Source organism: Anguilla anguilla, chromosome 7 (assembly GCF_013347855.1).
Source record: "Anguilla anguilla isolate fAngAng1 chromosome 7, fAngAng1.pri, whole genome shotgun sequence".
Taxonomy (NCBI): Eukaryota; Metazoa; Chordata; class Actinopteri; order Anguilliformes; family Anguillidae; genus Anguilla; species Anguilla anguilla.
Window position 1 is genome coordinate 6,518,075 of NC_049207.1, and position 25,264 is coordinate 6,543,338.

At 45.6% G+C, this 25,264-nt stretch overlaps 1 protein-coding gene across 2 annotated transcripts; it reads left to right on the plus strand.

The window, feature by feature from the left end:
- The first annotated feature begins 1,382 nt into the window (after nt 1-1,382).
- Nucleotides 1,383-24,150, plus strand: elk3 (ETS transcription factor ELK3). Of its 2 annotated transcripts, XM_035426055.1 has the most exons (5): nt 1,388-1,725; nt 12,970-13,178; nt 14,769-15,569; nt 20,354-20,476; nt 22,896-24,150. In XM_035426055.1, exons 2-5 carry the CDS (start codon nt 12,972-12,974, stop codon nt 22,992-22,994), a joined length of 1,230 nt encoding a protein of 409 aa, XP_035281946.1. In that variant the 5' UTR covers nt 1,388-1,725; nt 12,970-12,971; the 3' UTR covers nt 22,995-24,150. The 2 variants fall into 2 exon arrangements, with proteins under 2 accessions (XP_035281947.1, XP_035281946.1); XM_035426056.1 differs by lacking the exons at nt 20,354-20,476; nt 22,896-24,150 and adding an exon at nt 15,771-15,866 and having other exon boundaries at nt 1,383-1,725; nt 14,769-15,636.
- The last annotated feature ends 1,114 nt before the right edge of the window (nt 24,151-25,264 follow it).

Consider the following 25,264-nt stretch of genomic DNA (forward strand, 5'->3'; position numbering starts at 1 on the left):
TATGTGTGTGAGTGTTCACACTCATGTACACACATGCACACACACTAACACACACACACATACACTGAGTGTGTGTGAGTGTGTGTATGTGTGTGAGTGTGTGTGTGTATGTGTGTGAGTGTGTGTGTGTGTGAGTGTGAGTGTGTGTGTGTGTGTATGTGTGTGAGTGTGTGTGTGTATGTGTGTGAGTGTGTGTGTGAGTGTGTGTGTGTGTGTGTGTGAGTGTGAGTGTGTCTGTGTGTGTGTGTGTGTGTGTGTGTGTGTGTATGTGTGTGAGTGTGTGTGTATGCGTGTGAGTGTGTGTGTGTGTGTGTGTGTGTGTGAGTGTGTGTGTCCTCGCTGGGGTACAGCCTGGTCACATGAGCGCAGATGTTTGTGGGCTCCTGTTTCCTGCCAGCGGGAGGATATCCCTCCAGGAAAGCGGAAAGTGGATCCACTCCCAGGAGCCCCCCCCCCCAAACCCCCCCACTCTGTGAGCATTGTTGTGAGATGTGCATCTCCACCCTTGTGCTGAGATGATGGAGGAAGATGGGGGATCGGAGCAGTCTATGAAAAAAAAAAACCTCACGATTATCACAATTAATTAATCCATTGTTGTATTTGTATGAGGTGTTGTGTTGCTTGTTGTATTTACCACTATTTTCTTTGAGTTTTCCTGCCCTCCTTCCCCAGGGTCAGGGAATAGGTTAATAAAGCTTCTGGTCTTTATGGTTTTTCCAATTCCCTCTTTTGACTGTTGAAAACATGAATTGTGCACAATACTGTGTAATATTCCTACATTCATTTTTCAATATAAATTGTATTTTGTGTCCGTTTTATGGGAATAAAAATATGTATAACTCGTTCCACTACGCACCACCAACATTTAAAACACAAAACGTAAAGAAAACTAGTGCGTAGTTTCCCAGCTTGTCTTCCGCAATTAGGCCAACTCATTTTGCGCTAAAAGTCAATTTGGTGATGGAGCAAAATGCCTTCAACACGGACTGCAGAACGCGTATACAGTAGCTAAGATACATCTATGAATTATTAGTATAAATTTCCCTTGTTTATCCGTGCTGTCGGGCAGGACATTCCGCTGGTTTACGGTAGTGACGTCTTCTGTGGCTTAATATATTTCAACTATGTTCTATAAAATAACTGGCGAATGCAAATCTGCGAGATACTGTTTTACTTTTGATTCGTTCACGACGTTCCAAGCCTTAACGTGTGGTCCACGTATAGCTCCTACTTTTCCTTCAGCATCTGGTAAACTTATTTGATCTGCCCGGAGAAAAACGAAATATATTCTTTTTAAAAATTCGTCTCCAGTCGCCACGCGCTGAGCTGCGAGTTAGGAGGAAGGAACACGAGCTCCTCCCAGCTGTGCTCAACAGGAAGATAGTGACGTCAGCCTGGGGCCGTTCTCGGTGTAGTTACTTACGATATTACTATGTGTGTTATAATAGCGCAATGTTGGACATCGGCGGGCAGAGGGAGAAGAGGGGAGGAAAAGCCTGTTTACACAGACGGCAAAGCGCCTAGGGAATAATGCACGAGAGGAAGTGAGCCGGCTCTGTCTGCCTGCTCCAACTTCCTGCTCAGAAGAAGAAGAAGAAGAAAAAAATCAGGATCCCATTACAGTTCAACAGAGCAGTTTAGACGACAGTAAGCATGGAAAATCAGAGGATTTTAATAAATTGTTATTAAAAGTAAACGGAAGAAAATCACACACTAGACGTCTGGGTACGTGAAAGCATGCTTTTCCTCTAGCAGTGGTAACTTTTATTTCAAAGAAATGTGTCGCAGATTGAATTGTATCGGGTAAAAAAAAATTGTTTAAAAATGGAGATGTGAACTTAAAACGTCTTGGAATTGTGAGATTGCAGTGATCATACTGTATAGACTGTTCTCATATCGACTTGTACACGTTTGCCAAGAGTAAGCAACGGCTGTGATTGAAATACGTTCGAGAAAGATGTTTATCATAATTTGTTTCAGTTGATATACATATATGCGATAGGGAGACTGTAAGTGTAACTTTCCCCTGTTTCATCTGCTGCCACTGCAACCTGATGCATATGTGCATGTTATGAACGTCAAAATGGAATACTGGGACCCCAGCGTCAACGAAGATGAAGTCTGCGTCGTTGTGTATTATTATAATAAGACATAACAACAAAAATATTTTGTTTAAAAGAAATGGTTAGCGCCGTGATCCGGGAGAAAAACGCGTATATCCCTTTAAAAGCACAAGTAGAGTTTCTGGTTTGTCTGGAAACGGCAAGACTAATTGCCATGCGCTTCCGGTTTGAAGCTGGCAGTAGACAACATCTTGAAAATGAGTCACTGGGGCAAACAAAGAAACTCTTGAGTTATCCAGACTTTCGAAGGTTTTGTTTGTGTTTGAAGTATTGCACTTCTTTCCTATTGCTCGTGATATTTCTGCGGCACGTTAGTCAAAACTGATGATAAAAGTTTAATCAGGGTGGGCTTTTAACGGCGTTTCATAGTATTTTTAAATAAAGGATGCTGCCGTGAGGCGAAGGTAGTTTGCTTAAGGCTCGCTGGATTTTCCACTGCTCGCGAACAGGAAAAGAGCAGATTTAGTCATGGCTAAGTAATGTCTGCGCACACCAACTAATCTCATTAGGAGTTTCCGTTCCCCCAACACTGAGCGTTTTTGTGCGCAGCACAGCGATACTTTAAACCTTACAAATTTGCAAAGGAAACAGTTCGACATCTTTATTTACAGACAGCGTTGCAAAAGAGGCGCTTTGTACATAGTTGCAGGACTCGCCTGATATCGTTTTAAGGTTTATTTGAAAAGAAGTCTTGATGCTGAAACATGCAACATAAGAAACTTCAGATTGTAATACCGTCTGAATACAAAGGAAAACAACCTACACAACAAACAAAACTTTGCTACCTCCAAGCTTGCGTCCGGCAGCATGGCCATTTGATTGTTTGCCGTTTTGCTGTCTGTTTGCAGATGGCTGTTGCACATGATTAAGTTCAATAACTACTTTACACTTAACGTCTTTGCACTTTGTAACATTGTGTGTGTGTGTACGTACACACCAAAGTAAATTGGTCATAGGTTTGAGAGCAGCAGTAACTGGACTTTTAACCATGAGCCACAATACCCCTTGTTCACTTCGTGCAAAGTCTGTCTTTACTTAACTATGTGCATCTTTTTGACAGATATAATTAGCACTGCTGCTTGGCTGTATTGGGAAAAAAAATATTTAGAGCAGCCTCCGTTAGATTTATAACCTGCCTCTGTGGAATTTGGCCAGTCTGTTTCACACTCAATATCTGCTTCCTTGTGTGCATAAGATGAAGGTTAAACAGAATAAACAAAGAACAATACGTTTACATCACATGTCTACAGCTTCCACGTAAATGCATCCGGGCACCTGTCCAGGTGACCAACGACAGGTCCGAAATGAAAAACTTCCCAGAGCATAAAGTTGCCATGTGTTATTGGCAGTAACAAATAGGACTTTTGTTTTAATCCTTTGAGAAGAGTTCAAAACAAATGAAGCACAGATTATGTTCAGGTAATTTTTATGGGGGATTTACAAAGTTGGAAATGGGGAGCAGGTTAGCGAATGCTCTTGTTTCATTATTGACAGTTAATAACCAGTGCAGAGCAGCCACAGGCTGTGTCATGATAATTTGTGTAATTATATTTGTGTGTTGCACATCCTTCTAATGTTGAGGGCCTCTCACAAAAGCTGTATTGCATTTGTGATTTGTTAGTGCACCTGCAATAGTCTGTCATAGCTTTGTTGTGTTGCTTCTTGGGCCTGCACCTTGCAGTGCTCTTCAAAGTGTCAGTATCGCACTGCCATTTCTCACCTATACGAGCAGACCAATGCATTTTGGTCCAGGTGGTAAAGCAATGCGTCATTTCTGGTCCCTGATTGGTTTAAGTCTACTCAGGAGGCGTGGTCTGGCTGTTGACGCAGTGCTCCTGTTTCCTGGTGGCAATGCCCCCTGTTTACACGGAGGACTGTTTATTCTGTGACTGTTTAGAGAAGTGAATCACTAGATGTGCTGCATGCATATGTTCTCCACAGCACTTATGGCAAATAGACCACTAGTAGCTGCCCTCAGGTCAGGCTTTCTATCATCTCTCTCTCTCATTCTGCTTCTCTCCCTCTATATCTGCAGACCTGCAGCTCATCTGACAATGAGTCATTTTTATTCTGAAGGATCACGTTTCTGCAGTAGGAAACAAGGTCTAAATATACGCACAAAGCTGTCTCGGTAAGCAGGAGCAGTCCCAGAATTAGTGTGCACATATGATTTAATGTCGGTACAAACACGGATCATTTCGAGCTTAACACCTGCAGTGCAGTGTTTATTAATTGCTAGACTCTGTGGGTAAATTTTTGGCAAATTACTCCTGATGCATTTTTGTCACTTATTATTAGGAAGATTATTATGTAAGGTCTTGTAAGCAGAGGAGTCACTGTGATATCATGCAGCTTTGGATATAAACGGTGGTTCAACTAGCTTGACGAGCCATGGTTTGGCCATCGAGTTCAGATGTGCCTCAGCTTGTATGTGTTCCCCTAAATCGTCCTAGAAGCTCTTCAGTGACAAACACTTGGATTTCTTTTAGTTGGTAAAAATGTTGAACTGTGAAACATTTTCTGAAGCCCTGTTAAAAGTATCATATTCAGACAAATACACAAGCTTATTTCTTTTTTTTCTTTTTTTGTAATTTTTCTTATTTCGTTGCCAAATATAATTGGGGAGTGGTTAAATGTGTACAAAGCACGATCGGCTTCCTCTTAAAAACGAAAATATTTCCCGTGTGGGTTTGGGGAAAACCTCGGAAAGGGAAGATGTTCTGTTGCAGTCCGAGGGCAAACACAAAAGCCGAGAGGAAATATTCCATTGGAGAGATTCGGTGCGGTCTCTGCATTTCCGATCTCTCCCCGCGGCAGGAATTCCTACCTTTCAGTCGGGGATCGCCTTTTCCCTACCTTCCCAGTCGGGAAGACGCCCTTCGAAGTAGAATTGGAGGAAGTCCTGATTTAGACAGTTTTATAGTTTCTCAACGCAGATGCAAAACTTAGCGGATGCTTTGGCAGGAAACAGTTTAGTTTGCTTCTTGTGGAACACACACACACACACACACACACACACACACACACACACACACAAAAGCTGTTCTGCTGTGGCTCTGGCCCTTTGCTCCCCGAAGTGCTGTCAACTGGTGCATGATGGGATGTGTAAGGCACCCTGTGGTGGACTGATTGAGTGGTGAGGTGTTGCGGGAACCAGTAAATAATATGAGTGCGCACTGTGTTTTATGGGGGGGGGGGGGGGTGGAGAGTGTGTGGGGGAGAAGAACAGACTCTTGAGTGAGCTCCTGGTGAATATAATCCTCTCAGTGGACTGTGGACTGTTTGATGGTATGGTTGAACCCTTCTGACCACATCCTTTTTGTCATCAAGAAAACACGCTTGACTGAGGTCCAGTGTGTACTCATGCACCCAGCATCAGTCCAGACGCAGATCTCTCGTGTGTGTGTTTAGTGCACGTGAACACTGGTGTATATCCTGAACCTCTAGATCTTCCATTTTTTTGGAACTGTAGTGGATGTATGTGTAACATAGATGTATGGGTGTTATGCCTACTATGGTGTAGTCAACATGGTCCAAACCCCCCGTCAAAGCACACTACAGTAATGTTTTATTCGTTTCCTTAGAATAAGACCATTTTTGGAATAGCCCAGTTTACAGATGATTCTGTGGCAAAGCACTATGCCACAATTTCCTAGTTAAATATGTGTCTGGGTCAAGTATTTGAACTCTCCAGTGCTCCATCCATTACCTTGCAAGCCTGTAGGTAGGGATTTAAGGTTTTGATATTTGATATTACTTCATTTTATGTTTTTGATTGACCCAGACAGTTTTTGCAATGAAGGGTATTTTAGATATTTTACGTAAGCTGTAAGTTTCTGATGACCTGCTGGTTTTTACAATGGCTAGTATTGGGGTATTCAGGGTTTGTGGTCTAAAGAAAATCCACTTCAAGTAATTCGAAAGCAACTTGTACATTGATGTTATGCCTCCAGAAATTGTATCATTCTTCAAAAAAATTGCATTTAATCTTATGTTTGCTCGGTACTTTTCCTATGAAGCATGCAATCTGAGACTGATGTCCTTGAGGAAGGAAGTACTGGCGCAATATAAAAACAGATTTTTATGTGAATAATTGTGAATAAACGCTATAATGTTGATCTGTTTATATGTACAGCCTCTGGAAATATATCATTTCTGTACATGCTGCTTTGGAGCTAACTTTAAGTGTATTCTTTTGCTTTAAACCACAAACAACGCATGGATGCCCATGTACCTGCCATTGTAAAGACAGCTGGTTGTCAGAACCTTCCGTAAGTATCAAAAATATCCTTGATTGTGGCTTAAAAAAATACATTGGCCAAAAAAAAAAACTAATGGACCAAAAAACTAAAGACCAAACTAATAAAAAAAAGTGAACTATCCCTTTAAATTAAAACGCAAGATGAAAGGCAGATTATTTTCATTAATATTTGGCCATCTAGATTTAGATTAGTGAATCTGGAAAGGTTGGACTTCACACGATAAGATACGATACAGCTTTTTTATTGTCAGTTTGCACGGAAATTCATTTTGCATCCTTAGGCAGTTCCGTTCAAGAGATTACACACAGATTAAACACACAGTTACACACATGACACTTATCACAGACGTACATAACACATCAAACAGTCATGATAGACGTACACATCACATTAGCTATATCCTCTGGATTCAGATGTCAAATAGCAGCACCCTGGTTTTGGCTTAGCAACAGGATAGACTGGATGTAGAAGAGAATCCTTCAGCCTGTTGCGTTTAAATTGAGGGACTCCGAGACGCCTGTCGGAGGGGAGAAGTCGGTGTTCTCCGTTTAAAACGCGCGAGGAGTCTGAACACCTAGGCGTTGCGTTCGGCAGAATGCCGAGGACGTGCGTGTGCGAACACGACATAGAACGAGCCGATCCGGGTTCTCGGGGACACCCTCCAGCGAATGAGCCGCTCTCTCTCTCTCTCTCTCCCTCTTTCTCTCGCCCATCGATGTGGGGGTGCTTACATGCCTGCCTGTTCCCATCCCAAGCTCCCGTATCTCTGTGCTGTGTTATATATTTTCCCCCCTGTAATTCGTCATCGCATTCTCCTGAGAAGATTTCAGCAGGCATTGGGAAGACCTCTTTTTTTTTTTTTTTTTTAAATAACAATTACCACCATGTGTGGAGTCTCAGAAAAAGAATGTGCAGTGTAACATTAAAATAGCCAGCCAAACATTACATTACACCCCTGCGATAGATTGGCGGCCTGTCCAGGGTGTATTCCTGCCTCTCGCCCAATGTACGCTGGAATAGGGTCCAGCACCCCCAGCGACCCTGCTCAGGATAAGCGGGTATAGATAATGGATGGATGGATTATATTACATTACAGACATTTAGCAGACAATCTTATCCAGAGCAATTTACACAACTTTTGCATAGCATTTATGTTTCATCCATTTATACAGCTGGGTATATACTGAAGCAGTGCAGGTTAAGTACCTCGCTCAAGGGTACAATTGCAGTGCCCTACTCGGGAATCGAACCTATGACCTTCAGGTTACAAGACCAGTTCCTCACCCATTTTACTACACTGCCGCCCCAAACCATACTTGCCACAACGTTTTGTCATTTTGAAATGAAACCATGAATGTGAGGTTGAAGTGCAGACTGTTAGCTTTAAGGGTATGCACACTTATCTACAGTGATTCATGTAGGAATTACAGCCGTTTTTTATACATACTGTAGTGTGTTTGGGGTCATTGTCCTGCTGCAAGGTGAAGCAATGTCCAGTGAGTTTTAGGGTATTTTGTTGGATCTGAGCAGATAAAATGTTCCTGTGCACTTCAGAATTCATCCTGATGCTGCCATCAGTAGTCACATTATCAGTAGAGACAAGTGAGCCAGTTCCAGTGGCGGCTTTGCATGCCCAACCCATAACACTACCTCCGCCTTTACATTACATTACATTACATCACAGGCATTTAGCAGACGCTCTTATCCAGAGCGACTTACACAACTTTTTACATAGCACTTTACATTGTATCCATTTATACAGCTGGATATATACTGAAGCAATGCAGGTTAAGTACCTTGCTCAAGGGTACAACGGCACGGTGTCCTTACCCGGGAATCGAACCTGCGACCTTTCGGTTACAAGCGCAGTTCCTTACCCACTGTGCCACACTCCGCCATGTTTGAGAGATGTGCGGAGGGTGCTTTGGATCATGAGCAGTTCTTTTCTCAACACTTTTCTCTCCATCACTTCAGTGCAGGTTAATACTCGTCTGTCCATACGTTTGTTTAAAAACAAATTTTTTAATATACAAATTTTTTTTTTTTTTTTTTAAAGCAAAGTCTCTAACCAAGCTGTTCTGTTCTCGAAGGCTTACCTGCGGTTTACATCTTGCAGTGAACCGTTGTAGAGGTTGTGCTTGTGTAGTCTTCTCTCTATTTTACTCTCTGACACACGTGTATGCCTACTTCCTGGAGCGAGTTCTTTATCTGTTCGACAGTTGAAAAGTGGGTTTTTTGTTCACAATTGAGAGCATTCTGTCATCCACTACAGTCGTATTCTGCGGTCTGCCAGGTAGTTTTTCCTGTCGCTGAGTTCATTGAGTGCGTTCTTGCTTCTTAACAGTGCACCAAACGGTTGATTTTGACACACCCAGTGTTTTGGCTGTGTCTCGATTAATTCTGATTTTTTCCAAACCCACGACGGCTTGATTTCCTGGCGTTGACAGTTTTTTGGTCCACATGTTCTACCCCTAGAATCAACTCTAGACTCTGTTGTTACTTTTCTTGTGCGTAAACTAACGATGCAACAACACACAGCTGGCCGAGAAACAGCTGAGAAAGTCAATTGTCCAATTACTTTTGGTCCCCAAAATGCGGACTCTGTCGAGAAAAGGCGGATAGTCCTACATAGTCCCACCCAATATGGATTTAAACACCAGAAAATAATTGAAGCTGACAGTCTGCACTTTAACCTTGTAGTCATCGTCTTATTTCCAATCCACTGTGCTGGAGTACGTTGCCAAAACAACTAAAACTGTCCAAAAACTTAGGGACTGCCCTGTAAATTTTCTGTGGGATAATTTCCGTCAGTCTGAACGGCCTCGAACTCACAAAAGCTTGAACACCGGCTCTCCTTAACGCGCGAGTGGTTTCTGATGTCCTTATCTCACTCCGCCTGTCCCCTCTGCGGCAGCGTGTAGCGAGCGTCCTGTGAGGAGGGTGGAAACGTTACGGTGTTTGGCAGCGCCGGCGCGGCGTAGAGCAGAACGTAAACGGGTACCGCGGTGTCCCCCGTCCGCCATGGAACAGCGCCGTGCCTTGGAGCCGGGGGCACTTAAGCTGGAACTGCTTTAATAAACATCGAGCTGTCTAAATACACACAGTCCCTCCTCGGTCAATAAATAAATAAATAAATAGGAAGCCTTGGGTGTTTAGGTCCCGGTAGGTAGGTAAATATATAACAATAACGTTGGACAGGTCCTGAAGGGTCGCCGCAGTCTTCAAGCGGTTGTGGCTGCACTGCAAGCCCCCACCCCACCCCCCCTCGGCCCCCCCTTTGGCCCGCTGCGTTTCCTGTAAAGCCGGGGGCCTGGTGGACCGCAGCATATTTCTGGCTGGAGTCGTCCCCCCCCCCCCCCCCCCACCCCCCGTCATTTCTCTCTCTGCGCTTACCCCCCCCCCCCGCCAGGCTGGCCGTGAGCCCAACCTTGACTGCTAACCCATAAAAGCACCTAAACGCCGCCGTCCTCTTCGGGACGGGCGCCAGGCCCCCCCCCCCTTCAGGAAGGGAACGGTTCCTGCGGAAACGCCGTCCCGCCCCGGGTCCAGCGGTTCCTCACCGGGGCGCAGTCCCGTGCCCCGGGGGCCAGGCGGTCCGCCTCAGGGTCCAAACGTCCCAGCGCCGAACGTTCCAGAGCCAGAGCCAGAGGCGGTTTTTGGTGGCTGTAATCTGATACTCTTGAAGAGGAGCTGAACAAAGCCCCCGAGTGTCTCCTAAAACCTGAGAGCGCTCTTCTGTATGAAACGGTCAATCATTTCCAAAATCCAACATGAAACTTTAATAACCAGATACGAACTTCTTAGAAATAAATCAGTTTTTAATCTTTTTTTTTTTTTTTTGCTTGAATGACTAATCTTTCAAAAAAAAAATTATTGCAGTATATATACACAAAGGTCCAAGGCTATATTCTGGGTGAATATTACACTGAGATTAGGATTATCCTCCTTCCGTTAAGAACCACCACAGAGCCAAGGCTACTGTGATATGTGAGCTGACATTTTGTTCTCTCTTGTTAATTTTGTTGTGTTAATAGGGGCTTGCGTGCATTGAACAAACCTCTTTGAGCCCTGAAAAAGAGCAGCAGACACACTGTACAGGAAGTCAAACAGAGCTGCAGAAACAGAAGGCAGTGGTTGCGTGGCTGTTATTTTAAGTTCCGAGCCGAGATCAGGTACTGCACCCACCTAATCTAAAAGGAGAGCAGCTCGCCCGTATGAATGCTAATAACAGAATGCTCAGGGTTGACTCTAGCACGGTTTCGATTCTTAAAAAAAACAAAACAAACCAAAAAAAAAACACTGGGCGTGACTTCATTTTTCGAAGATCACCAGCCTCAGGAGCTGCACTAATTCACAAAGGGGTGATTTCGCCGCGCACTTATCTTTCTCCGCTGGATGTTTTCCCGAACGTGAGCGAGGGAGCGCACTTGAATGTTTTGGTATGTTACGGTGGGTTGAGTCAGGAGGGCTCTGGAGGCTGTGCGGGTTTCCCTCCGACCACAGGAGAGACTCCGGAATGGCGGTGATTATTCGTTGTTCATTTGGGTCCCGCAGTCTGGCCTTCCTCTGGCTGGTCCAACGCACTCTTTCAGACCACAGGAAGTGCCCTGTAGAACAGAGCTCTCTGTTTGCCGCTCGGTTTCTCCAGCTCTTACCGTGCTTTTAATGTGCGATCGTGGACATTCGCTTTCATTTTTAGATTTTTCAACACGCTCAAGTGACACGTGTAAAGAAAAAACCAAATAAAACGTAACACTATTTAATCGCACAACATTTTTTGGAAAATGAGGGTGGGATGGACGGTGTGGTGGTGCTTGTACATATGCACTACACACATCAACGGGAGTAATAAGTCTGTAATCTGTAAAATGCTCCTGCTGTTCCAGTACATTTAAATGCCATATAGAACAGACTCTTTTGAAAGATGCATTCTCATTCACAGCCATCATTTTGTTGCCATTGGTGACCCAGCAGATACAATGAAAGCATCTCATGCTATGACAAATATATATTAAAAGTTTTTTCAATTGTACGATCAGTAATGGCTGAACAAACACCTTTGAAATAGAATTTACACCATCAGAGTAGGTATCAAGCCTCATTTTATTTTGGGTTGCGGTGGAGGGGGGGAGGTGGAGCCTTTTGATAGCTGGTGGTTCAGTCCTCTTCCAGGTTAAACCGAAGCCTATAAAGGCACACTGAGTGGCCGTGTGGCTAACACTCCACATTAAGAGAGATTCTGTAAGTTTCATGGATGTGCTTCGTGCCTCAGAAACCACACGTCGCCTACCCCTGCCGAGTGGCCGGCTGCCTTGAAAACAGCCGAGCCCTCCTTTAACGGGTCAGCCGCACGATCGGGCTCAAGGATGGACCGTTTTGTTTTGTCTGTTCTGTTAATGTGTGACAGGGCGCAAAAGGACTGGTTTCTACATAATGGGTGCAGAACCGATACAGTCCGTCTTCCACAGGTAGATGTGGAAAGTGGATGTCTTCCGCAGGTAGATGTGGAAAGTGGATGTCTTCTGCAGGTAAGATGTGGAAAGTGGATGTCTTCCACAGGTAGATGTGGAAAGTGGATGTCTTCCGCAGGTAAGATGTGGAAAGTGAATGTCTTCCGCAGGTAGATGTGGAAAGTGGATGTCTTACAATTGCAGAGATGCGTCTGCTGTGCAGCGGTTGGCTTTTCATTTTCCAAAATAAACAAAACGAAAGCCAACTAGGAAGAGGTTTCCGGGTGTGTGTCTGGCGATCCCTGGTCCTGCCTCACACTGCTGTCGCCCTTGGTCTCCGACACACGTGCGGGGCGGTAATCTTTCACTGGGACATTAATGTCCACACACCCCCCCTCCCCCCTTTGTTTATTCAGTCTGACTGTGATTAAATACACTAATGGGTCTACTCGTAACAGCGTGAAGCTGGTATACAGTACTGAAGCTGGCCCTTCCTGCTTTTATTGAACTAGCGACAACCTTATTTTCGCTTCTGTTGATTTGCATTGTTGTTTAGGGTGGCCTTGTGGGATACGACATTTTCCTGGAAATTGCGCCAGGCCAACGTAGTCGCATTCGGCCCAACTGATAATGATAATGATGATGGCGATGACGTCATCGCGGTACGTGAAGGCTATCTGTGTTTTGACTCCTGCCGCATTGTTCTGGCCATTTGCCTGTTATGCTGCAGAGTATGGTCACACACTGGCCTCACTGCCTGTCATCTCATGTCACTGATAATGCGTATTAACTGTGGCTCTCTCCTGTTATTCTCAGTGTGGGGTCTCTCTAAAGCACTAATGTATTGAGGCTGATTACCATCTGACATTTGCGGTCTTGTTAGCTTGGCATTGATATCCATCACGAGCGTGGTTATAAGGACATAAAAAATGTTTTATGAGGACAACAGACTCTTTAAGCTTGTCTAGGGTCACCAGTTTTACTACTGTCTAGGGAGAATCACAGTGCGCTAGCTGTGTCATGCCAGTTCTTGAACATCTCCAGAGAGTCTGCTTGTACTTCATAACCTGCCAAACTTTTCCATGCATTGACGACTGACATATTGTTGATGTCTTTTTGTGTTGACTCGTGCAGGTATGGAGAGTGCCATCACACTGTGGCAGTTCCTGCTGCAGCTACTGTTGGACCAGAACCACAAGCACTTGATCTGCTGGACCTCCAACGATGGGGAGTTCAAGCTGCTCAAGTCGGAGGAGGTGGCCAAGCTGTGGGGCCTACGCAAGAACAAGACCAACATGAACTACGACAAACTCAGCAGGGCCCTGCGCTACTACTACGACAAGGTGAGTGCGTACTTCACACTGTGACATCATCACATTACATCACACTGACTACAACCATAGGATTACTTACATTCGCCACAATGCACTGACCCACGTTGAATTAAGTTTACATGTTCTGTAGTTATGGGTCTGAACCAGGGTTGGCAGCCTTGGGTTTCTTCATTGGACAGAATTTTCCCTTGTGTGCTTCATCTGCTTTACTTGTAACTTTCTGGTACAGGATTGGCTCTCTAAAAAAAGGTTTTACTGTATATTGAATGGGAAACATCAGAATGACCTATAATTTATGGTGAACATGTGGGGTTTAAGGCTTTTTTCATGGGTCCTAGTTTACCCTTTGGCATAACAAAAATGTATATTTATATAACATTTCACCACTATTACGATTGTAATATCCACTTTAATCTATTTGAATAATAACTGTCTTCACTCTCCCAATATAAACTAAGCCTTTTAATTAGAAAAAAATGTGATTAGTGCGCTATATAAATGCAGTCCATTTACCATTTACCAATCCAGTCGAATATACTGCCCATTTTTCCACATTTCCTAGTCACATGGAAGGGGCAAGCCCCGTTTAGGCAATCTTGCCGATTGACGTTGGCGTCCTCCCACCCATCCTCATCCTCGGCTAGTGTGAGCGGAAGTAAGCTCGCAAACTCTGCTGTTCCTCTTTTCAGTAGACAAACAGGCCCAGCTGCAGTTTAACCCCCTACTACCCCACCCCCATCCCTCCCCAACCCCCCCAGCCCCCAACTTCTGCTTTTATTCTCTCATGAAACTCAAAGATATAGTGGTGCTACACGTTTTCATAAATACGCGTCTAGCTGTTATCTAAGAATAGTGGTGCCATTTCTGATGTGTATGTAGGCGGTGAACAGACAAGGTAAATGCCGACGTGAAGTCATTTTATAGGGTGCTGGGTGAATTTTTGGAAGTGGAAAAATGCTGCCATTGGTCCCGAATATCACTTAAATGCTCAAATGGGTTCAGATTTGGTTACTGAGACGGCCCTGACATATGGATAAGGTCAGAGTGTCGCTCCTCAAACCAGTTTGTGAATGTGCTCTGTGGATGGGGGCATTGTCTGTCTGAAAGACATCCCACTGCAGGGAAGAAACGGTTAAACCACGGGGTGAGAGTGCTTGCTTAGCACCATTAAGTACCAGCTGACACTGACCATATATTCTTAGGGTGTGAGTCTACTCAGAGCATGCCAAGAAAATGTGTGTCATGCCATTACCATGCCAACAGAACCCTTCGCTGTGGCACCATTAGTCTACATTCATCTTCTGTTGACTACCTGTAGCTTTCTGTGCCATACTTTCTGTGGGAACGTGGTTGTAGTTTGGGCTATAATGTAAAACAGGGCTCTGTTGGCATAGGTATTGATCGCCATATCAGTCAAATATTGGTTATTGATATCAGCCTCAGAATTTCCATATCGTGCATCAATATTTCTTTACTGACAGTGCTGTCTGTCAAATATTATTATTATTTTTTTTTTTTGCATTCATTTTTACTGTTTGAGAGAGAATATGATGAAGGTAATCCAGTATGTGTTTGCCCTCCCTGTTTTCTGCTTTTCAGAACATCATCAAGAAGGTGATTGGCCAGAAGTTTGTGTACAAGTTCGTGTCATTCCCGGACATACTAAAGATGGACCCCCAGGCCGTGGAGATGGGGCGGGACGGGGGCGGGGCCATGCTCCAGGAGGCGGAGTCGCTGGGTCCCGACGGCGAGGAGGAGGACCCCTCCAAACTGCCGCTGTCGGCCCTCCGCTCCCCCGCCTGCCGCAACGACTACATCCACTCGGGCCTGTACTCCTCCTTCACCGTCAGCTCGCTGCGGAACCAGCAGCACCTGCTGCGCGCCATCAAGGTGGAGAAGCAGCGGACTGAGCGCGAAGACGAGGCGCGGACCGTCATCCGCTTCGTGGCCAACCGGTCGGAGAAGAAGGGCGGGGCGCTGCCGGTGGTGTCCCTCCCGTCCTCCCCCCCGGCCTCGTCCTCGTCCTCGGCCGAGGTCTTCTTCGCCTCCTCCAGGCCGTCCCCGTCCCGCCGGCCCTCCGCCTCCTGCACCCCCTCCCCCTCCCCCTCCGGCAGCCCGGCGTTCGCCGTGGGCCGCGGGCGGAGCCCCGAGGCGGAGGCGGACGACCCGGAGCCGTGCGCTCAGCCGCTGAACCTGTCGGCGGGCCACAGGGAGCGCCTCTCGAACCCGCCGGAGAAGAGGGGCGCCGGCGGCGGGCCCCCCGCCAAAACCAGGAAGCCGAAGGGCCTGGAGATCTCCGCCCCGTCCCTGCTGCTGTCCGCCAGCGACATCGGCTCCATCGCGCTCAACAGCCCCGCGCTGCCCTCAGGGTCCCTGACCCCCGCCTTCTTCACTGCACAGGTGAGTCTCAGCCCCGCCTTCCTCACTGCACAGGTGAGTCTCAGCCCCGCCCTCCTTCACTGCACAGGTGAGTCTCAGCCCCGCCCTCCTTCACTGCACAGGTGAGTCTCAGCCCCGCCCTCCTTCACTGCACAGGTGAGTCTCAGCCCCGCCTTCCTCACTGCACAGGTGAGTCTGCACTGCACCTGCTTCACTGCACAGGTGAGTCTCATTTCAGAAGGAATTTCAGTTGGCGAATCATAATAAATAGGTGTATGAAAAGATGTCTGCGTTTTAGCTGAACTGGGCTTAGACCACTGAGCTAAACAGTGCTGGAAAAAAAAAGTAAAAAAAGAACTGATGCAGGATTGCAAAAATATTAAAGGCCACATTCGATAACCTCAGTGGCTCAATCGCATGCAGAAGTGACCTCTTAAAAAGGTAACCGTCCCTTTATCCCCGTGACTTCCTCCTGCTTTGCATAATCTCCACGGTTGAGGCGTGGTGGGAAAGCAAACACAAACATGTTCCAGGAACTGCTTTGGTCCTCGCCGTGGGTAGTTCCTGTCCTCTTTCAGTTCCTACAACCCGGTGGAAAAGGGCCTATTCTCGTTGCACAGGTGAGCGCCATACGTGTCACTCACCTGTCAGTCTCAATGCTCAGGTGAGCCCCACACCTGTCAGTCACCTGGTGAGTATACAGGTGAGTTCAGTACCTGTCTCTTACCTGTCGATTTCACAGGGAAGTCTGATACAGCTCTTACACGTGGGTGTTTACTGTGTAACCTGTTTGTTATGTCAATTCTCTGCTCTCAACTGTCATGTAATACGTATGGGAAAATGTTGTTGACCATTGTAAACATTTTGACTAACGACACTATTGTGTACTTGGCAAAAATGAAAACCAGCTTTAGTCTTAGGCTCCCAATTTAATTCCAGCCAATCTGGATAATTCCCTACAATCACATCGGGGGCTTGAACATTGGTCACACAGCTCTCCAAAATAGGAAAAAATTCCTCTGAACTTCAGGACTACATACTTGAAAGGTCTACCCTAAATCTGAAGGCTTGTGGATTTATGCAAGGTTCCACAAACGCGTCTGTGCCAAAAAAATATGGAGAAGAAAGGTGATTCCCTGTACCGCTCACTTTAGAAAAGGATGTACAGTCGAGTCTTCGCAAGGTTCGCAAAGTTTCCTTTGTGGAACCCGAACTAACACCGGATCAGATAAGTGCCTGCCTTCACGATGGCTGGAGCTGCATACTTAACTCCCCCAAGGTTCCGAACGATGCAGATTGGTCGGAAATGGGGATGATGTCGCTGTGGCTTGCAGCAGGTAGTAAATGTGTTTAACATTAACGTGATTGCAGGAAGGAACTAAGAATAGCTGCAGATTGAAGCGCCGTTCTGATTGGACGGTTGGGCGGGGGGAGGGAGGGAGGGGTCTTGGTGTGCCACAACCTTGGCTTTGCACACTTCATGACATTTCTACCCATTTCTTCTTTGTTTTGCGGCTTTGTGGGTCTGAGAGGAATTCTTCATAATTTTTAGTTAATTATTCTTGGTGTCCTGCCTCCCTGTGTGAAACTCGCTTCCAAGTACTGGAATGTCTCCAGACCAATGATTTCATGCTCCCACAAGCATAGTTTTATTACAGGGGAATGGGAAGTCACACAGCACAGTAAAGGACTGCTAACGTTCTTAAAATATTTAATTGGGAAGTCATATTTTCCATTCTTAGGTGTAGCATATTAGCACATTTATTTTATTCCAAGGTGTGTCCTAATTTAACACATTCACCATCACAAACACACACACACACACACACACACACACACACAAAATAATTTAGAATTTATGTCAGGCTAAACGTAAAACTGTATTTGTTAAATCTGCCACCTTGCAGTATTCTGAAGCATTAAAGAATTGCCATTGAAATCACGATACTTTTAACAATTTGATCGCTAAATGGTGAATAGTTCCTTAATACCAGTGAAACAGTTGGTTTAGGTGCTCGCTCCCAAGTACAGCCCGAGGCCTATTGGCCCAGAAATTTCGAGTTCCTTGTCCTCCGCCACCTATGACTGGGAATCCGCACAGGGGAGTCCCAAGATTGACCAGAGCCCCCCAGGGCCTTATTCCGTCTCTCACTCATCCACCAAAGACAAACAAGCAATAGCAAGGAAAGCCCAGGTCACACGTCACACGAATTCCCCCCCTCATTATATTTTTAAACAACCAGAAAGTGACTTGTCCCTTTAACAAGTGCAGTAGTATTTTCTGCTGGAAAAATGATGCAGATCAGATGTGGCAATATATTACTCCGTAAAAGGCGCACTTTAATGTGATTTAGTGCAGATTATAAGATCAGTGGAACCTTCTGGAGCGGGGTCTGTGCATGAATCATGTGGACAGAGTGCACCGTCTTGGGTTCAAAAGCAAAACGTGAGGCGCTCAAATCTTTCTTAAGACTGGGGTGTGAGGGGAGGAATCCATAAGCAATGCCATATGCTCTTGAAATCCTGCAAATTCTGAATGGGAGCCTAGGTCCCACAGTAACAAAAGCTTGCTTCATTTGTGTGACAGGAGAAGTGGGTGGGGGGAGAGAGAGAGAGAGAGAGAGAGAGAGACAGAAGGGGGAAGTGAAAGAGAGAAAAAGCAAGAGAGAGAAAGAGAGTAATTGATGCCGTATGTTCCTGTCTAACCCGGAACAGTGGGGGGGGGGGGGGGGGGGGGGAGGGGTTCCAGGGGTTCCAGGGGTTCCCAGTCTCTGGATGGTCACTCCAGATCACCGGGGGGGCCGGGACCCTCCTAGAATGCTTCCCGGGGTTCGAAGCTTGTGTCGTCCCCTTGTAGCTTGGAAGAGAGAGAGAGAGAGAGAGAGAGAGTGTGTGTGCGTGTGCGCAATCCAGCACCATAACGACCGCCACTGTCACACCGATACACAGATTCTGAGACACACCCATGACGGAAAACCACAGGACTGAATGTACTGAATTAGGGGAGAAACCTCGCGCTCAAAAAATTGACGCAGGACAGAAACGCTTCTGGACACAAGCAGAGAAAAAGGCAAACCTTTTCCCCCCCGTGGCTCAGTTCGGCTCTGGCCTGCTGCAGTTCAGTAACGGACGACGAACGGTCACACAGCTGTGTCATAACAGCGTAGAAACATGTGTCTGCAGAGCTCCACTAACCAGCAGTTAACCTTACTGTCCTCAGGCAGACCCTCGCTTCTGAGTCAAACGTGCAGTCGCTAACAAATTCCAATCTGCGGTTATATTTCACTCTAAAAGACTTTCATGTGAAAATGAGGCCGCTGTTGACAACAGCTCTGCTGCCAAAATCTGTCATATAATATGCACACTCAGTCTGGTTACCGTAGATCAGCAATGGTCATGCACTAAGTGTAAGCATAATCTATGTGTACAATGCAAGTTTCCTGTTGTGCATTGAATGATTTATGGTACGGATAATCAGATGTCAAGCAATAACGAAGACAGTTGCCGTTGCAATAGGCTAATGATGTATTGTCAAATTAAGGTTAAAGGTTAAAGTTTAGAAATGGGTTACAAGGAATACAGTAAGTCTACAACAGAGCCCATAATAGTCGATGCGTTTTGCCTCTGTACCCGTTGTAGAGGCCCCCTGTGTAACTCTTGTCGATTACCACATTGCGATTTATGTTATTAGGGCTAAACCCACCATTGTGTGTCTGGCGTTAATTTGGCTAACCTTTTTTTAAACATGTTGTCTGTATCCTACTGGTTTAGGCTACTTGGACACGGCGTCACCACGTTTCACATTTAGCGGGGTAGTGCTGTTTTTCCTAGGGAGTCCACCTGGTAGTACCTATGCAAATTTGGTAAATATTTGCCAGTTGCTTGTGGTCATTCACGTTTTTGTATTTTATTGACAGTGGAATCAATTGGTTCCTTTTCTGTAGCGTTCACTTGTTCATTATGACAAAGGACAAACTGTTTTTTTTCCCCCACTGCTATTTTTCAGTGGAAACCATTGAGTCATGTACTGTGTCTTTATTTCATGGTACGCACGTTGCATGTGGGTGTACTCATGGGACAGCACTGGTAGACAAGACAATCCTGTCACTAAAAATAAACTAGCCTACTGCTGAAGTAAATGTTTACAAACCAGAAAAATGAAGAGAAACTAGAAAAAAAAGGTCAGAAGGACTAACTATAGTTGGCCTTTGTATATGTAAACTGTATTTCAGGTTTATACCGTAATTTTTCTGTTTGTACTTTCGCCTTACAATTTAAAGCTACACACACACACATAATACACGAACATTATTGGGCCCTGAAATGGGGGGGTGACTATGTATAAAAAATTCTGTAATGTATACATGGTGAAACCAAAATATATAAAAATACATTTCAATAAAAGCTGAGATTGTGTACTTTATTCACATGTTGTTTGATTACAAATCTAAAATTGTATACAGAAATGACAACATTGAAAGTGTTAATAAAACTGAAAGTATAAGTAGTATTTGATAACCTTTCTTCAGTTCCCTCCACGTCATCGTCTCCTCAGTACATTGCAATTTCGTTATGATGACATCTACTATGCTATATGTATTTACGTTTTTTTATTTATCTATTTTATGATGTGTATTGGTTGTGTTGACTACTGTCTGCAAACCAAATTGCCCCTCGGGGACAATAAGGACTATTCAATCCAATCCAACGTGGTATTGACTGTGGCGCGAGACTTTTCTTGCACCTTCAGTGTGAGAGGTTTTGTGAAGCTGACCCGTCCTGTATTCCCCCCCCCCCCTCTGCAGACTCCCTCCGGGCTGTTGCTGACCCCCAGTCCCCTGCTCTCCGGCATTCACTTCTGGAGCAGCTTGAGTCCCGTCGCCCCCCTGAGTCCCGCCCGGCTGCAGGGACACAGTTCCCTATTCCAGGTACGGAGCTTGGAGTGGGAGGTATTCGGGAATGTGGAGTGACTCGGGAACGTGGAGTGACTCGGGAACGTGGAGTGACTCTTGTCCCGTCTCCAAATTGTGTGCAGGCTTTGAAAAGGTGACTGTATTTGCTATATTGCAGTGACGAGCGGGAGAGATCTTGCGAGCACACATCCTTAGCAGGTCTTACACTTTGCGTTAGATTGCCACCTTTTAGGGACAAGAACAAGGATTGCAGGTTACTTCCATGTTCCACTGGGCATGTATATAATCAGTGATATAAATTCAACATGCGTTCTTCAGCAGATAGTGACAGATCTGTAACCTCCAGTACAGGTTTTGAGAGGCTGGCTCCTGTAGTCTGTGTGTCAGTAAATGGTAGAGTACAGGTTTTGAGAGTGTGGCAGGCTGTGTGTGTCAGTAAATGGTAGTACAGGTTTTGAGAGGCTGCTCTAGTATAGTCAGTGTGTGTCAGTAAATGGTAGTACAGGTTTTGAGACGCTGTCTCCAGTAGTCGGTGTGTGTCAGTAAATGGTAAGAGTACAGGTTTTGAGAGGCTGCTCCAGTATAGTCAGTGTGTGTCAGTAAATGGTAGTACAGGTTTTGAGACGCTGTCTCCAGTACAGTCGGTGTGTGTCAGTAAATGGTAGTACAGGTTTTGAGACGCTGTCTCCAGTACAGTCGGTGTGTGTCAGTAAATGGTAGTACAGGTTTTGAGACGCTGTCTCCAGTAGTCGGTGTGTGTCAGTAAATGGTAAGAGTACAGGTTTTGAGAGTCTGGCTGCAGTACAGTCAGTGTGTATCAGTGTACATAACAGACTCTGGCTCCAGGAAGGGCCCTGTTGTTTCTGTGGGTGCTCCGCGTTCTCAGTACCTCAGCCCAGCCAGTGGTGTCAGGTTACCACGCTCATGTGAGATGAGAGGGAAATCCTGTGGATACTTCCTGTTCAAGCCCAGGGGAGGTGGTCTGAAAAGCATGGGCGGGGTCCAGTAAAGGGGGGGGGGTGGGGGGCGGAGGGGGGGGTGGTATCCTGTTTCTTATTTACACTCCCTCACCCTGTACTCTCTAACTAGTGTACTGGAGAGAGGTTGTTTTGGCACTAAAACAGAGAATTCTCTTTTTAATCTACCTCTCGTACTGATGCCAGTATTGAGAAAAGAAAAAAAAAAAAAAAGAGTGAGAGGAACGTTTCAGGAAACTGTTACCATAGCAACCGAGCCCGAACAGCAAGAGCTGTGACGGCTCTCCCTCTGGTAGTCACGTCCATTGCAGACTCAGTGCAAGGCTTATTACTACATCTGCTCTTTCATAAGGCTCAGTGAAAGTAGAGTGATTAATTCAGCAGTTAAGTGGTAAAGAAGTGGTCACGTTTTTTTGCGTAGCGTAGTACAGCCCATGCTACACCGCAGTTAAAAACAGGTAAACTGTAGACTGTGAGCTTCCTCTTTTGCAAGAGTAGAGTTAGTCACTGGGTTCCGTTTGGTCACATGACTTCCTGTTGCAACAGACGGTCCGGCAGGTCAGACAAAGCCAAGATCAAATTGCACATGAATCAGACCCTTGAAAAAAAGTCATCGCTGAACAACAGACGACATAATTCAAGACTCGCTGACTAAACAGGTCGGAAACATGCTAGGCGCTTCAGCAATAAAGCCAGACTCTGCGAGACAGGTGGCTACTGGCACAATAAGAGGAAATCTTGGGAGGCAACATGGCCGCCTTTTCAGATTTTGCTGCAATCTTCCTCAGTCCACACTAGACTTACTCAGCATCGAATAGGCTGCATCCTTTGCTCCGAATTTCCATAGTGCCGCCTCTGTTTTTGTCTTGTTTAAAGTACAGACGTCCTGTCCCTTCCTGTCACAATTTGTACAGCAAACAGGACCAGTGTCCAACCTCCAAAGTTGAGGGTGGAAGACATCCTTCATTACTTGTGAAATAACAGCTGTTCCATTAGAGAATGTGAAATGTTAAAAGCTGCAGATTCAAATATTGACTATGAATTGTTACAGGAGGTCACATTGACTTTTATACTGCTTATATAAAGTGTTGAACCTTCATTACCTTTTGTTAATTGTTAATTGGCTTTATTTTTAAAATTCATATTAGACCAACCTGAACATTTTGCGTGGATGCCCTTGGTGAGCGGGTCCGTGAGAGTGGCCGCTTCGCAAATAAACTACAGATGTTTCCTTTCTGGTTTGGGGAGGGAAAAATACAACTTCCTGAGTGGGGGGAAAACTGTAGGACTCCACCGATCACCCCCCCCCCCGCCTGGCCTGCAGTCCCAGGTCAAGCCATGCTGGTCAGGTTTCTCGAAGAAGAAGAAAGCCAGCGTTCGGGCAGCCAAGGTTTCGTGTCGCCGCTGCCTGTGGATCTCACCTCGGCGTCCCCGCCGTCTTGTCTTTCTGTCCGCAGTTTCCCACCTTACTGAACGGACACATCCCCGTCCCCATCCCGAACCTGGACGGGTCCTCCTCGCCCCTCCTGCTGTCCTCCAGCGCTCAGAAGTCCTGATTCTGGTCTCTGAGACCCAGCAGGGAGGCCCGACCCTCCATCTTTCGAGAAGACGACGTCGGCCCCAAATGTTTTCAACACCCCTCCTCCACACCACCACCACCACCATCAATGTTATCAACTGGGACAGTGTCAGCCTTTTTTTTTTTCCCCCACTGCATATCACAAATCCACCGTCAACGTCCAGTGCTGCAAAGCTGGAGCGAGACATACAGGTTGTACATAGAGTAATTGAGGTCTTTTTTTTTTTTTCTTCTGTAGACTTTTCAGCGATGTTACTCATCTCAATGTCCCCGCCCCCCACAAACACACATTCGAGTCGAGTGTTAAACACTCCCCGTGTTCTTCTTAGGGTTCTCTGGCCTCGAGGTCCACCTAAGTGTGGCTTAATGTGACACCACACACAGGCCTCTTGTCCCGACACTGCAGTAGAAGATCGTATTCATCCCGTCTCCTGCCCTTTGGGCACAGATGCAGCCATCTTTGTCGTCACCATGTTGTAGCAAAGGCTGTGTGCCCTGCGGTCACATGCCACGGACCTTTGAACCTACTACTATTTGAACATGAAAAAACTACAGAGTCCCATCCAAATTTTACATGGTTTCAGGACTTAAGTGTCAAACGTTAAGTATTTTAGGCATCGTTTTCTCACCAGGATACCAACATTCTTCTCTTTTCAGTTTTGACCTCTTTTTAAGGTTTCACCAAATGTGACACATTGTGGCCAGAGAACCCACAGTGAACTAGGGGTCAGTTATTTCTTCTCATTTCATATTTTGAATTCATTTTTTATTTTTTTAAATAACTCCATCAGAGGCTGTGAATCTGGTTGTTCTTAGTGTTGTGTATTGTATTGTATTATATTGTATTGTATGCACTGTGCTTTACCCTTAGTACCGGCTGTGCCTTCTCAAATGTAAGAATTATGTATTATTTTCCAGCTTTAAGAAGAAAAAAAAAACAAACCCATCTTTTAAGGACGAAATTCCAATATAATATTGAAAAAAAAGCTTATAATAGCTTTTTAATTATTTTTTCATAAAGGAATTGAACAAATGTATTCTCATATTAATTTTATATTTGTACTTTTTAAGAGTCTAGAAAATATGCCTAATGTGGTTTTAAATAAACTTGAAGCATTGAATGCTGCATAATACTCTGCCCGTCTTGTGTTCATTATGGCACATTACAGCTCAATGTAAACTTCACATCCATGCTATATACACAATTTTGACTTTACCTGCAGTACAAAACAACTAGGTTTCCGAACACACAGGAGTGTTTTCACATTTGTTTAAAAAAAGTGGCATTCTGGGTAAGCAGAAAAGACACACACCTCCACCCCATACCCAAATTTGGAGATTTGGTTAGCAACTGTGAGCAAATTAACTAGATGATGTCAATTTCCAAAAGATCTCTCATAATAGCTAAAACCAGATCATTGATGTAATTCACAAACGTTTTCACCTCATGGAGTTTGACATAAACGCTGATACACAATCAAAGCATATTCCCAGGCCAGGCTGGGATCCCACTTGTTTGTTATTTCAGCGCAGGGAACTAAATCTGCATTTCTTCAACCATGTCCCATTAAATGGGTTGAAATTACGGTACGTATAACGACGCAGCCCTCGATACACTCCAGCTGCGCAAGAGGTCCATGTTACGAGTGTGTTAACCTCGGGCTGTATTAATCGACATGGACAACGCCATCTTCTCTAAGCTAATAACCGGTATTAAGGTGCTGGGCCGGGTCTAAAAGACCTTCCCAGTGTAACACACTCTACCTGTTAGCGTGCAGCGAATGTTCTTACAGAGCGGGAAACGTCGGGGAGTTTGGGCTTGCCGCTAATGAACCACATCATTCAGAGTAATGGGGCTTCGCACAGCGCAGATTAGATACTTTTCTGGCTCTGTTCACCGCCTCCTACTCACCCTCCCACCCGCTCGCCCCCGAGCTCGCTGCAGTGATGGGAAAGTAAACCACCATCAGACCCGTGCGTGGAGGCGGCCTCCACAGCACTGACTCACAGGCTCGCCCCCAAAACCAATCAATTTGCACCGTTCCTCGTAGTGAAGCGTTACGATTGGCTGCGACCCGGTTGGGGCACTGATATCGCCAAACCCCATTTCAGGGAAGTTCACAAAGCCTCACACCCCGCATTGCTTCCCGCCATTTTCGCGATCACTCCCCCGGGGTCACCTAGAACCTGCGGCGCACACATCAGCGCAGACGGAACGCCCTCCCGTCTGTTCGCTCCGGCGCTCTC